The sequence below is a fragment of the Phalacrocorax carbo genome, chromosome 8, assembly GCF_963921805.1.
Source record: "Phalacrocorax carbo chromosome 8, bPhaCar2.1, whole genome shotgun sequence".
Taxonomy (NCBI): domain Eukaryota; kingdom Metazoa; phylum Chordata; class Aves; order Suliformes; family Phalacrocoracidae; genus Phalacrocorax; species Phalacrocorax carbo.
The window spans coordinates 34,699,567-34,715,175 of NC_087520.1; the positions used below are offsets into that span (position 1 = coordinate 34,699,567).

General features: G+C 40.1%; 1 protein-coding gene across 2 annotated transcripts in view; it reads right to left on the reverse strand.

The window, feature by feature from the left end:
• PEPD (peptidase D) overlaps positions 1-15,609 on the reverse strand; it is a 143,858-nt gene that overhangs the window by 52,727 nt on the left and 75,522 nt on the right. The window contains exons 10-11 of one of the 2 annotated variants that reach the window (XM_064459551.1): positions 11,730-11,798; positions 2,953-3,030 (exon numbers count right to left, since the gene is read on the reverse strand). In XM_064459551.1, the coding sequence (XP_064315621.1) occupies positions 2,953-3,030; positions 11,730-11,798 (147 nt within the window). The remainder of the gene's footprint in view (positions 1-2,952; positions 3,031-11,729; positions 11,799-15,609) is intronic. The other variant, XM_064459552.1, reaches the window with a different exon arrangement.

Sequence of the window (15,609 nt, forward strand, 5' to 3'; positions counted from 1 at the left end):
CATATTAACAAGACGTGTCAGAAATTCTCTTTATAGACCTTGTCTTGCACTGAGATCTTTTAATGCAGAAGCAGTTCCTGTAAAAATGTGGATTACGATGCAAAATCAGAGATATAATTCCATACCAGTTTCTTACAGAAGCAATAAACAGATTTGATGTAACTTAATTTTTAAAAATGAACATTATAAAACCAGTCTTTAAAAAAAAATGCAATAGCACTTTTCCCTATGATCTCCTGTTGATACCACCAAATCCTTGTAATTTATATTTTTAAAAGAGCAAACAATGCATGCACTTGAGCATTTCAACGAAGCAAAGCATTAGTCTTCCAAATGTATTTTTTTCTAATATTTAGGTGCTTTGTTGACTTATTTACTGACATTTACTGCACTGCACTGCTTTGTACACAAAAAATCTGAGCAGCACACTTCTGCAAAACTTGCAAATGTTATTCATATACATTAAGCAATGTTAAGAAAATGACATGAAATTCTACTGAATAATTTAATAAAAATCATACCAAGTACCCAAACTTTCGATTCTATTACATACAAGTATTGGAATAATTAAATTAGATTTATATCAAAATACTGGCAGAATCAGAAACAACCCTTAAAACACTCCTACCTCTTTTTCACCAACAGTAAAGCCATTTTTTCCCTATGTTCAGGACTTCCTAAGATTATCCAACAGAGGGCTCCCAGTAGCTATTAAAAAGCTTAATTGAGAGCCAATATACAAACTCTAACATATACATACAAATCAGAATACTGTCATTTTAATAATATGTTCTGTATGCACATACATGCACACCTACACCCATTTTATAAATTTGTAGAAGCATACAGCAAAACCACACAGGTAGTGCTGTCATAATTTGTATGCTGCTAAAGTAGGCTGGCTCAAGATTTTTTCCAAAACACTATTTTTAACTGTGGAAAATGAGTGTATTTTTAAACCGCCTTTATACAAATGATATTACATTTTCTTACAATTTCTTTACTCTCACTTGAAAAAAAATATTAAGAAAATTGTGTGGAGCAAAGTTTGACTGCTACGTGAGTATCAGGCAGTGGTAGAGACAAGGGCAGAGACTGAAGACCAGGCAGGTGCTCATGCGCACAGAGCACTGATTTGCTACCTGACAAACTTCATCTCATCACGACAAAGATGCAACTGGACCATTTCGGCAAGAGAGTATTTCAAACTAGATTAAACCTTCTTCTCTTTGTTGAGATGTCTACCAAATGGGGTTGCAGTAGAGTAGTTTTGAAACGCGTAAGTGACCAATGTACTTGGTAGATTACGCTTTTCTGACATTCAGCTATCTGAGGCTAATAAAACCCAATCATTTTTTAAAGATTTCGCCAATCCAGCAGGAAATCTGAGTTTGCGAAGAGTCTTGGTATGTGCTCTCATGGTTTAGGAAGGACTTCAGTCATCCAGTAAATTGTCCTGAGACACTGTAAGTAAAAGGGTCCTATATATACACGCTTCACCCAGAGGTCTCCCAGTAATACTATTCCCCTCACCGTTTAAAGGCCTTCATTTTAAATACGGGACATCATAATGCATTGTGGCGTAACTTCTCTTAGTATGCTGAGATTCCCTGTAGGCTACACAGTATTTTTGAAAACTTAATCAAATGCCATAGCCAGTACAATATCATGTTGGTGTGTCCTTCCTCACCACAAAAAACCCTCACAGCATATTATCTTCTCAAACACAACACGATCGTAAGTCAAAACTATTGTCCTGCAATAAATTAACATTAATGTTTGATGGGTTTAGGTAAGCTATTCACCACAGATGAAGATAATACATAAACTATTGTACAAGAAGCTTTTAAAAAAGTTTTTACACTATTAAAAAGAAATTACCTATCTTTAATTCAGTATGTTCTTCTGCAGCACCTGCAGATGTGCCCAGAATATTAGCCAACAAGGCATGTTTTTTTACTTCTGAGATTCAATTTGTTCTCCATAATAGCTTTTGAGCTTATCTATGATAATACTAATTTGCTTTCCTCCACACCTTTATATTCAAGTGTGAAAATACATACCTCTACCCTTTTTGCCCACCCTACTAAGGTAATCTAACACATATCCTCCAACTGAATGTCAGTGACTAACTCCTCCAAAACTAGTTCTGCAGTTCTATAAATGCAGGCTTTTTGACCAAAGCCTTAGGAGGTGAACTACAAAAGCTATATTCTGCTGTGTTACACACCATACAATTAGGTTTGTCTTTCAATCTATAGCAATGTACTTTCATTCATCCTGCTTTTACCTGCAGTGACACTGCAAAGCATGTGGACATGTAATGCAAGTAGAGGAAAGTTTATGGTATCTGCAACTGTATTATGGCAATGCTAAACTCTACAAAAATCTTTTTAGAAAATTTTGGCACAGTACAGAACTAGAAGCACCCCGGTCTAACCCGAACTGAGCTGAGTTTGATCTCCTCACACTTTCAAAAGTCTACTTTCAGGCTGGGGTGTCTGGCGCATGTAAGCATTTGGAAGATCTAATCCACACTGTAATTTGATGCAATTCTTCAAAAGTAGCCAACAGTCTCTCGACCCCCCACCCCACCATCAGAGCTGAGATTTGAATCTGAGGTTCAGGAGCAAACTCAGATGCCAATTTTTGCAAATGCCCTTGTACTTAGAATACAGCCATTTCTAATACTAAATTCTAAATGCCTTTGGCACAGAAATGTTTGAAAACAACCCCTCTTTTCCCTTTCAGCTGGAGATGCAGGTATACAGGACCTTTGGAAGAAAGCCAGACTAGTCTGGCATGCAAAATTACAGGCTATTTTAAAGATTTACACTTTCATCATTATGCAGCCATAATTTTACTAATTAAGTCCCAGAGTACAAACAATGCATGTATGGAAACAGGAGTAGTATAACAAAAATACCAAATTAACTCTGGCCCTTTACTCACCACAAGTCTCCATCTTCAATAGTCTTATCATTTGGGGCTCCAGCATGGCCGTAGTGCAACACAGACGAGTTCTCCCCACTGACAGGCAAAAAGAAAAATCAGCATAATTAATGGAAGAAGAAATATTAACACACACACCCCCCCCGTGAGAAGGAACATTATAAACATGTGACATTGTAAACATCAGTGTATACACATACTAAGCACAAAATTTTGCAGCCTGTGAGAACTGCCATAGGCTCTGCCCCGGCATGGGCTGTAATAGCATACCCTGCAGCTCATTCAGCAGAAATGGGTATGGAATGGGCATTTTGCTATTCTGGCTGCAAGACATGACCTTTCTGCAGAAGGAACTTGGCACAGTTCACATAAATATTTCCAATGTCCATGACAATGTTAAGGAAGCAATTATACAAAAGTAATTTTTCAACCTATACCCATTTATACTTCCTGGATTTTTTTTAATTACTAAGTGATACGTTTCCCTATTTGTGGTTAAACATCCTGAGGCATAAAAAACTAACTTCCACTGGAGTAAAATGCCAACATGTTTGAAATGCTCTAGGAGTCACTGGGACTGGAAAAATTCAGCTGCCCAAGTAAACAGCTCCAGTTCATCTCTGGTATGGCTACGCATGATCTCTGCTGGTGTGGATACGCTGCTTGGGGAGCATTCACAGCATACAATGTCAGCAGCAATAACAGGCACGAGAACTGTAAAGTCTTTTCTTTCCTCTTATTAAAAATCGCATTACAAAGAAAAGATTTTCATTCCTGGAAACCTTTCAGACTAAACTGCTGATTCACAGGAATAAAACATCTCCAGAGAAGGATGGACCCTTGTTCTGCACTTCTGAAGCTCCACAATCCATTCAGTGACCTATATTTGGCCTTGGCATCCTCTCTTGTCTACTGATATTCCCCCAGGTCTATCAAACATCAGCTAAAAGACTGGTAAAGATCTCAAGCCCTACCTATTTTTCTTTTACCATTTCCTCAGATAGATGCTCTTTCTCTTTTTCTCTTTAAAAAGCTAGAAGAATTGTATCATATCCAAAAACATGCGTGTTGGCTCAGGGTTACTGCAGCATTTCTCTGACCCCTCCAGCTGACTTAACATTCTGTATCTCACCTCTCACTGAAACTGTATTGGTCATCCTGCTCAAATTTGATTCTTTCAAGCTGTGATGGCGAAACAGCTTCATATTTTACGTGAAAGGAATCTGACGCTCAGTTTGAATGAATCTTTCATTGGATCTGGAGTAAATGTGCCATATGACATACCTTTCGTATCAGGCTTCTGGTATGTTCAATTACAAAAACAGCAAACATGCACTGTATCCAAAAAAAGATTACCTTCAAGATACATTAAGCACTTGTGATGAATTAGATATTTAATAATCATTGGTCATTCAGATATAATAACTCCATAAACAATGATTATTGAGGAGAAAGTAGATGTCGCCTTAAGTTTCTGAAGGCTCTCAATCTAAAGGGCTGGATCATGTTAATATTTTGAAAGCAGTAAGTTTTTATTGTTAAGTTTTTTTAGCATATAAGAATCGCTCTGTAATAAGGCAGTGAAGGACAAGGTTTCAGAATCATGGGAATGATTTTCTGATACAAAGTGTTTGTCTTAAAATTATATACACTGCAAAGGGAAAAACTAAAGTTATGAAATCAAGAGTTTAAAAACCCCACAGAATTAAGGCTGCAACAGATTTGCTTTGTGATGCTGGTCCAATGGCTTAAGCACAGTTTTACAACCAGCTACTTGCTGGCTGCTTTTTACTTCCTGGATGCCTGACTTGGGAACCTACGTTGTTGTGCAGATAACTAAAAACAGCCCCATAAAGCCTGCACACAAGATGAAGACAAGCATGAGCTTCCTTTTGAGATGTCCTGTCTCCTGGGCACGGGTGGAAGAGCTGCTTCTGGCCACAATTTCAGTTTTTTACGCCAGGACCCTTTAAAACTTAGTTCACTCTGTCTGAAAGAGCTATAATATGGCATTGGACTGCAATCAAAAGAAAAGGGCCTTCTGTGCCAGGTGACATGTATGGTGGGAACAGTGCTTCCAGCCTCAGCCACCTCCTTTCATGTGCAGGTGACAGCAGTGGAGACAGCTCCTATCTGTGCATTGAACTACCAGCCTGACAAGAGGAGGCAGCATCATTTTCTGCCTAAAGAACTGTTTCCCAGGTGGATGGCTACGATCTGGGGGGGCAGCACTTGGAAGTAACTGGAATGACCTCAGTGCTATGCACGATACTGTTTGTGAAGCCACATGATTGGTGTTTGAGGAAAAACACAAAAACAATAAAAACACCCCAACACCTGGCATGTACACACACTCTCACCCCCCCCCCCGCCCCCAGCAGTTTGTCAGGATTTTAGCTGCAGATACCATTCTTTATCTCCCTCTAAAAATAGCGATAAAGCAGGAGAAGCAAATAGCACATGCACATATTTATGATCAACTTTTAAAAAATTATCATGAAGCTTAAGGGCATGACTCCATGCTAATGTATTTGCAGATCGCTTGTTTACTTATCATCATATACCGGCACCCTTGGTGTCATAGACCATACCAGCTGCATAAACAAGTCATATATTCAAATATGAGCACTGTGCAAATGCTTTCAACAATAGACACTGCAAATACAAAGATGGGGAATTTCTTTTGCACATTTTAATGTAAAGATTTTAGTTTACAAAATATTTCTGTAAGGTTTGGCACTAACTGTTACAGAAGATGCATGAAAAATCTGTTTTTCAGCACCGTTAGTGAAGCGTTGAGCAGCACACAATCTTTCTTGGCATTTGAGACTCCTTATCTGTCACGCACATCTTGGCTCTGTCACATAAATGGGATCGTACTACAGAGAGCACAGTTGGTGCTGAAGACCACATATGCACACCATATGCATTTCAGGGTTTTTTTGCCTTTTTGAAGTGACTGGGGTGAGGAGGTCTGCTTACTTGGGACGCTCTGGGCAGGTTCCCTGGGCTGAACACCCATTAGCAATGGAGCCGCAGCACACCTGCTCCCTAAAGCTCTCCCAGCCATCTTTCACCCAGAAGAAATCCAGCACATGCATTCCAGGACTGGTCCCTTGCTCCGAGCAAAGCCCCACAGCAGGGGATGAGCAGGAGATCTTGCTTCAGAAATGTACTGCCAACCCGAACTAAAACACCGATGTGGACACACCTCCAGCCTGTTCCTGCCAATAGGTGCAAGTGTAATCTTCCTCACAGGAAAAGTCTTTACCACCATCCTGAGATGAAGGCAGGAAAGATGCTTTAGGAGCAATGCTACAGAAGTGATGTGTAGCCACAAGGTAAATGCTACAGCTAGCCGGAAATAGTTCATAATAATTCAGTTAGACTTTCAAGGTGGCTTCAAAACAGTTTAAACAAAACCCCCAGCCACTGGAAAAGCAAATGACCCTTCCTGTAGAAGCTATGTCTTTTCTTCTGAAGGAGCAACAGTTGAAAGGTCTGGCATTACTGTGCTGAAGTCAGGGTTTAAAATGAAGCGCTGTGGGGAGGTGTGGATCACTGGCAGCTCCACTGCTTTCCTGGAGGTCAGCACCCCTGAAAACCACCACATGTGGGGATGCTGATGTCTCCTTTCAGGCAGCCAACCTGAAAAATTCTCCAACAGATTTCTGTGTATCTATTTTTATTCCTTTAATAATTTGCCTCTAACTGGTGCCAAAGACGTGTTTGTTACAGCAAGAATTGCATCAAGTGGTGGAAAAGTTGCAAATTAACACCACTGAGAATGCAAACAGTAGGAGAGACTCAGATTACTAGTAAAGGAGAACAGTCCCCAAAATACATTTTAGGTCAGGAAACACCCTGAAAACAAATGATGAGAAAAAAGAGGAAGACGAGGAATATCAGCAATATTTTAGGAACAGGACTAAGCTGAGCATCAGGCATTACTAAAAGAGCAGTGATTAGCTCTACTTAAGAACATCTAAAGAAAAAAACAACAGACTATTAAGTGAAACAGCAAACTATTTCCATCATGGTTTAAATAATAAAAATTAATTCAGAAGGAAGCACTAACAGCCTTCTCTCCACTTTTTCATCTTAGAGATGAAATCTTAAAAAGTTGTATTGCAAAGGAAGAAAAACAGATCCAATAATTATCCTAATCTTATCCAAAAAGCTTTACTTATGGTGAACCTCACATAGGGGAAAGCATTTTACTGCACCACATTATTCTTAATCACTGGTATCATCTGCTGAGAGCTGTCATCTGCCTGGAGACATCCGTCAAGAAGATTTGAATCTAGGTCTAAGATGCCTCAGTATCAAGAAGCAGCTGACCATGGCTTCCATGGTGGTTGCAGAGATACTGATGCCTCCACCTCCACTTAACCCCAGCTGGAAACTCTGCACCTGATTTCCAGCAGATGCCATCCATCGTAGGGTCACCGAGACACACTGCGCATCTAACTTAACCCTCATTTTCCCCTTTGTAAAAATGGTTACTTGGTACACTAAGACACTGCAATGAATAATTCATTAGCATTTGAACACAGAAGTCAACACTCTGTAGATCAGTGCTAAATATATCCAAATAATACTATTCTCATTTAATTGCACTTGTATGATGTCTGTTTGCACTTCAAATCACTTACAAGCTGACAGTGTTTGAAAGCATCGCTAACTACAGGACTAACCTTGCTATGTGACGACTTGTAATACTAATATACCTGTGTTGTTATTCTCAACTGATTGGAGAGTGAATACGTGAAGCATATCTGGTCGCACCAAATATTCATTTACCATCTCCTGAAGAATGTAACACTGAACAGGGACAGCAACAAATGCATGTATTCAATGTGTGCCAATTGATTTATTTCTGTACTGAAATATAGTATTGATTACTCGTGATTTCCAGCTTAGTGAGCATCTTTTTTAAAATCTGAGTAACAAACTTGTTTTTTATTTAAAAGCATGATTCCCTTCTATGGAAATTATTATCAGGCCTGTAATCTAAAAAGGAAAGATCCTATGAAAATATCACAGTTTTAAGTGTCAGGGAAACAACAAAACTCAGCACAAATAGAATAAAACATAACTATTCAAAAATCCTAATTGCAAAAGCTATTTTTAATCATAAATTTAGTTAAGTGCAATATTTACAATGCATGACATCTTCATGGTAATTAAAAATGCCTATTGTTTTTGCCACTATTATGTTAATTGAATTCATTAAATAGATCTACTTACATTCATTTTATTAGGACCTAGCTTAAAACTGTTAATATTATTCATTCTTACTTTATCACTCAGAGTCAGGATATAGGAATTTATGGACAAAAGCCTTTGTATTCTATCTTATGTAATTTTTATTTTTTTTAAGTCAAGTTTGTCTGCACTTCTAATTGTAGTGGTAAGACACAATGCTAGCTCCCAACTACAACAGTGAGTCACAATATTATTCGGATCTTGCATTTCAAGGGCAGCCCTTCTCCATGGATTAAATCCTCCAGTGGTTCAGAGGCAGCTCAAACACTGCTCCCCACTCCCTGCTAAGCCCCTCCAGCGTGGTGGGACAGGACACGCAGGAAGCTCCCATCATCACCCACTTCTGAACTACTGTTGGAGCTTTCCTCCTCCTGGGTTCCCAGATTATCCGCCGAGAACTACAAGGGCGTAGCCAGACAGTGCAAAGACGCAGTCAGAAAAGCAAAAGCCCAATTTGAATTGAAACTGGCTGTAGACATAAAAAATAACAAGAAAGGGTTCTTCAGACATGTCAACCACAAGAAGAAAAAGAAGGAAAACATAGGCCCACTGTTAAACAGAAAAGGAGAATCAATCACCAATGATGCTGAAAAGGCAGAGGTCCTCAACACCTTCTTCACCTCGGTCTTTACCAGCACTGGAGGGTCCCAGGCTTTGGGAACAAAATTGCCGATTGAACCAAACACCGACCCACCATCGGTGAAGGAAGAGTTAGTATATGAATTACTACAGGAGCTTGACCCCCTGACAACATCCACCCGAGGGTGTTGAGAGAGCTGGCTGACATCATTGCAAGGCCACTCTCCATAATCTTTGAGAAGTCATGGAGAGTGTGGGATGTCCCAGAGGACTGGAGGAAGGCAAATGTTAACCCTGTCTACAAGAAGGGCTCGAGGGAGGATGTGGGTAACTCTAGGCCCATCAGCCTTACTTCAGTCCCTGGGAAAGTTATGGAATGAATCCTCCTGGGGGCCATCACAAGTCAAATGAAGCACATGATTGAGAAAAGCCAACATGGCTTCACTAAAGGCAGATGGTGCTTGACAAACCTGGGTGGCCTTCCATGACAAAGTGACTTGACTGGTTGACATTGGGCGGGCAGTGGACATTGTTTACCTGGACTTCTCCAAGGCCTTTGATACGGTCACCCCCAGTCTCGTCCTGGAGAAATTGACGTGTTATGGCCTAGGCAAGTGGTCTGTGCAGTGGGTGGGGAACTGGCAAACGGGCCACACCCAAAGGGTGGTGGTAAATAGCTCCTTTTCCAAGTGGCAACCTGTCACTAGTGGAGTCCCCAACGATCGATATTGGGCCCAATGTTATTCAACATCTTTATAAGTGATCTGGATAACAGCATCAAGTGTAGCCTGATGAAGTTTGCTGATGACACCAAGTTGAGTGGGGAAGTAGGCACTCCAGAAGGGAGAGCTGCTCTCCAGGGAGATCTAGATAGGCTGGAGGAGTGGGCCAGCAAGAACCTTATGAAGTCCAACAAGGACAAGTGTAAGGTCATGCACCTGGGAAAACATAATCCAGGAGTGCAGCACAGACTGGGATCCACGTGGCTGGAGAGCAGCTCTGTGGAAAGGGACCTGGGGGTCCTGGTGGACAGGAAGCTCAACATGAGCGAACAGTGTGCTGCTGCGGCCAAGAAGGCCAACAGGATGCTGCGTTGCATCAAAAAGGGCATCGCCAGCAGAGAGAAAGAAGTCATTATCCCGCTCTACTCAGCGTTTGTCAGGCCACACCTGGAGTACTGTGGACAGTTCTGGTCCCCGCTGTACAAAAAGGATGTGGACAGGCTGAAAGGGGTCCAGAGAAGGGCCACCAAGATGATCAAAGGACTGGGAAGCCTGCCATATGAGGATAGGCTGGGAGGACTGGGTTTGTTCAGCCTTGAGAAAAGGAGGCTCAGAGGCGATCTCATCACCGTATACCAGTACTTAAGGGGTAGTTATAAAGAAGATAGAGACTCCCTTTTGACATGGAGTCACATGGAGAGGACAAGGGGGAATGGACACAAGTTGCTCTTGGGGGGATTCTGACTGGACACAAGAGGAAAATCCTTCACAGTGAGGACAGTCACCATTGGAATAATCTCCCCAGGGAAGTGGTTGACTCGGCCCCCGCTGGACACCTTCAAGAGCCGTCTGTACAGGGTGCTGGGCCATCTTGTCTAGACTCTGCTCTTCCTAGAAAGGTTGGACTAGATGATCCCTGAAGTCCCTTCCAACCTGGGATTCTGTGATTCATGTAATGCAAGTCCTGGATTTTTCAGTCCTGTGGAGAGTTTAGCCTGTCCCCGCAGAGTCACAAGGAGCCACTACACAAGCATACGGTAGATGTTCCTATAGGTTTAGCAAAGCCATTGATGTTCTCCATCTGATGTCCCCAGACCACATCCTGCAGCACAGGTTCTGATTTACTATAAGTGAATGTGAAGTTTGTATGGCTGTGAAAAACCATTTACAGAGACAACTTGATTTTACCATCGCAGCCTGTGACAATACCATAGAGATGGAGTCATATTTCAATGGGATGTTAATTCTCAAGTTATACAATGGTACTTAAACAGGAAACTTTTCAGACAATTTAGATGCACCATTTGCCATAAAACGGCTCATGCTCTTACTGCAGTTTTGCATATAAATTGGAAAATTGCATTTACAAATAAGCAATTGAGTAAACAGCAGAAAGAAGCAAAGATGCTAATTGTCCTTATTACCTCCAAAGCAATATAACATTATTGTTGTTAACATAAAAATTATTTTTTGTAAGTGTACGTGACTTCAGTCTAGGGGACATGTTTGTGAGTAGCAGCAGATCTACAAGTGGAACACATGTACCAACATACATGCCTCATCTAACTGTCACACATCTCTGTTTAGATTAATTCCACTGACTAAATAGGATTAATCTCCACACAAAGCACACCGCTGTCCTTCAAGATGTATTCTACACTATTCTCTTGAAATTCAGCAAATTAAAAATATGCATTTCTACAGCTGCAGGGAGAACTTTTATAATACTTTTCCAAACAATACCTTCAACACTAGCAGCAAGAAAAAAAAGCAAAAATTTCAAAATTCCAATAAGATTACTTTAATTGCATCCTAATGACTGAGGCAGAGAATTTTGAGAATGATGAGACATATTTAAGGTGTATTTCAAAAAGAGTACTTTTGAGCAACAGATAGTAGCTCGAAAGCCCTGCTCCATAATGTTAGTTAAAAAAGCCAACTACAGCACAGATGTGAGCATAATCATGATCTTGGCAGGAGCAGCAGTCATTGGGGAAACCCTTGCATGTAGCAGAATCTGTAACCAAGTTATTTCTTCAAGGCAGAGCAGTAGCCACCTTTCTTTAGCTTTTCCAGAAAAAACAGCTCAAAACTCACTCTGGTGGCACTTGCAAACACATCACGTGCCTAAAAGAAACAATTTTACAAATATCCAGTGGGAAACTGACCGTAAAGACTGCAACGGTTCACTATAAACCATCGACTTACCTGCCACAGATGCAAGTGTAAGAAGTGTGGCGCATACCACCTCGAGCATAGCAGTAGTGCTGGAACAGGCTGCAAAGAAGGGAAGGTGGTAATTAATAATATATTCAAAACCACCACAAGACAGAGAGGAAAGCAAGTCTTGCTTCAGTACAGCTGTGTTAGTGCAAATCCCCAGCTCCCCGATGAGGCTCTGCCCGTTTCTGCTCAGCTTAGCACTCAAATTCACCCACATTCACAGCTCAGCAGTCCTGTGGAGCATCACGCAATTTCCACAAAGCCCATTAAGCAACTTTGCAGCAGAGAAGAGGGGCTTAAGTAACTTCAGATGGCAAATTGATTCCTGAACAACTCAACACAGAAATGAAAATTATTGTTGGCAAAAGGTAGCTCATTGCACCACAGAATGAACAGGATGGTAACAGTTAAATGCTGCAGCTGGCCAAACTCTCTGAAGTGGTGCTGAGAAAACCACTTCTTGCTGCATTTCAGATACACAAGCACATCCATGATCCTTACTTTCAACCCTGCTGCCTTTAGTCTCTGGCATGTAGACTCAGCAAAATGAAGTCCAACCAATCCCTCACAGGGAAGGATCTCGCCAGACAGGGCAACGCTCTTCAAAAATAATTTCAGCAGAAGCTCTCTCATTTTTACCACCTCACTGATAAGCTCTGCTGAAAGCTGAACTAAATATCCCTATGTATGTTTGAAGCCTGAATTGCATCTGACCATGCTGTACACCCTCCTCTTCAGACAAGCCAGCAGAGCACTCTGATTATGTCAAGCTGGGCACTTTCTGCTAGCGTCACGGTCCATGCTGGAGTGGATAGTCTCATGTTTTCTTGTCTGAAGCACAACAGTCACCGAGAAAACATAAGACTATTCCATTTCAGACTGTGCTACCCAAATACCTCTATGATCTTCCCCTGCCCAAACATGGAAAAAAAAACAAACCACAGACTCAATCCCATCAGCAAGAAGATATTGTGGTAACATTAGACTGAGTCCTCAACAACCTATAAAGAACATTACAACACAACACTGTTTGCTTTTGTGTGTGTGAGGGAATAAGGAAAGGAAGGGAGAGCAGCCCCATGCTTTCCAACGGTGCTCTTGCAATACCGTCCTGCTGGAGGAGCTGTTTGTCCCAAAAAACATTAAAACATTTTCATCTTCACTGACAAAGTCCCCTTCAGATGAGGGCAGATGTGCCCAAAGCACAATTAATATAGGATTAGGTACTTTAAGAGCTAAGCACATATCATGCAACCTTTTATTCTTTTTGAAATACGCTCTAATTACAATCCAATTCCCTTTAATATTGAATGAATTTCAAAAACTCATTTGTTGTAATACTGAAATCATTCCGTTAACACAGAGTGATAATGGTGCTATTCAAATAATAAGAGATGTTGTGATTTTGTTCCTCTGCAGCAGCAATCCACAGAACACAATTCAAATTCTTTGACGGCTATTAAAGATATTACATGCTTGTAAATCCAAACCAGATTTTAAAATTACACAAAATGACAGTATTTAAAGGAAAACAAAACAAAACATACAAATTATGACACAAGGAAAAAGAAGAGCCTACATTTAGCGACATAGTAGGGAGACCCAGTTTATACAATCTCTTTTTTGCCGAAAATGTTGTGCTTTTACAAGGTAGAAATACTAATTTTGTATTGCCCCAGAAACCAGCAATGGCAAAGAGCAGGTCAAATGACAGCAAAGCTAAGAAGAAACTCTGACATGGTGAGAGCACAGAAGTTATCACTAAAATGATCTAATAAAATTTATCACCTAAACCGTCAGTTGCTCTGATGCAGATGTTTTTTCACCAAATGGAGGTTTCATATAGAAATGAAGTTACAGATCTGCTCTTCTCTAGCATACTTGCAGGCAAGGATTACTCTACAAGACATGACACTATGCACAAACGTTGTGCACAATAACATATTACGCTGTTATGTATGTATAGTTACATTTTAGGAAGCAACTTCTAGTGTCTTTTATAGACCCTTCACCTTAAATGATTGACTAAACCATCTCTAGACAGCGACTTTTGGTAACATTCTAAACAGCTTTAAAAATGAAATAATGGAGGTTGTAAATATCTTTCCATCATCAGTGATGCAGGGATAGCAGGGTTTATTTTTCCATATGACAAGTGATCACATATTCATGGTTGCAATTTATATGAAACTGTGTAGCTGAGTAATAGCATTCACCTTTTGCAGTACTCCCCCATTAGCAGTAAAAAGTGGTAAATAAATTAAGACATGCTTCATATAATCCAGCTGTTGCCTGAACTTTGTTTCCGTTTTCTAAAAAAGGAACCTGATTGTTTCATCAAACATTATGGACTTTCATTTAAGAGTAAGAAAGAAGGGGTTGTTTACGTGACTGAGCTGAAGATAGTACAACTTTGCCAGGTAATAAGTCTCCGCTAGTAAAACTACTCGCATCCCTTTTTTGAGTTTACTTTTTCAGGCTATGACTCATTAGAAATATGTTCATGCAGTTGGAAAAAAAAAATCCGACATTTCTATCAGAGACAGCCAACATCCTTGTATAACATGTCTTAGATAAGTGAAGAATTGCACATTCTTTTAATGGCAAATGCTGGCTTTCAAAGCTGAAAAATGTATATATAGAATTAGAGAAGCTGCCAGTACTTTATAGTTAAAATCCTGGTTCCACTGAAGTTAATGCAGATTCTGCCACTAGACTTCTTCACACCAGGATTTCACTGTCTACATACTGCAAAAATCTTTATCCAAAGTGCGATACAAACATATAAAGTCTGAAATAGTTGGATGGAATGTAATTTAATGTGGCACTCCACATATATTGCAAACATTGCACCTTGAACTTTGCCTGGTCTTTTTGATTGGAGGTTACATGTGTTTAGGCGGTTTTATGTTCGTGCTCTATGCTTTGCCATGAGTTTTTAACACAACCAACACAGATACAAAAGTTAAGCACTTCTTCTTTTCTTTCACGGGTTTCAAAGTTTCCTGTCATGTTTTATGCAATATTTCCCTGGAGGGTGTATGTATGTATTACCATGCACGTACTACCTTGGTGGTGTACACAGATCAGCTCTTGGTGTACCTACACGTCAAATGTAACCTTTTAAATGCATACAGCTTTGTTTGAGCTAGCACGGGTTTTGCATTGCTTTTGAAACAACACTTTTTTTTTTTTTAATGTAGAGGTACATCCTTGGTTTGGTGCTTTTTCTTTTTGCCAAAACCATCAGCTTCTTTAACTGACTGATAGTATGTGAAGATTGAGGGTAGTTTTAAAAACCTCACTGTTTTTTCCATTAACTTAAAAAAGAGCAAGTATTAGCTGCCATGAATTCAAGTAGATCTGACATGAGTGCACTTGCCTCCACCCTTGCAAATTTGCTGAGGCACAAGATAGTGTTATCCCCACTGCTCTGCTGATTCTTGACTCTTACTGACTATACTGACTTGAGAGAGAAAACACCTCCTCTTTCAGAAATAATGGGTTCTTCATCATTGGAAATAACAGAAAAAGAATATACTTGCTCTTTTTCAGATGTTATGGAGTATTGCACACATCCAAAACAAACTGCAGAATGCTTGAAAAGCTTCAACTTCAAAACAGCCTAAAAAGCCATTAAAGCAAAAACTGCTATGGATAGTCTTTCTGACAAATTGTAAGAACCGCTCTGACAATGATGCTTATGTCTTATGACCATCTTTGGTCCAGTTTCTGCTGCTATCTAATGCACACTGGCAATTAAAATCAAATCTCTGCTATGAATGTAAATTGAATCAAATAAAGTAGTTTGATGTCAACAGTTTTCCTAACATAAGTCGATTTACGGAATAAAGGCATTTAAAAC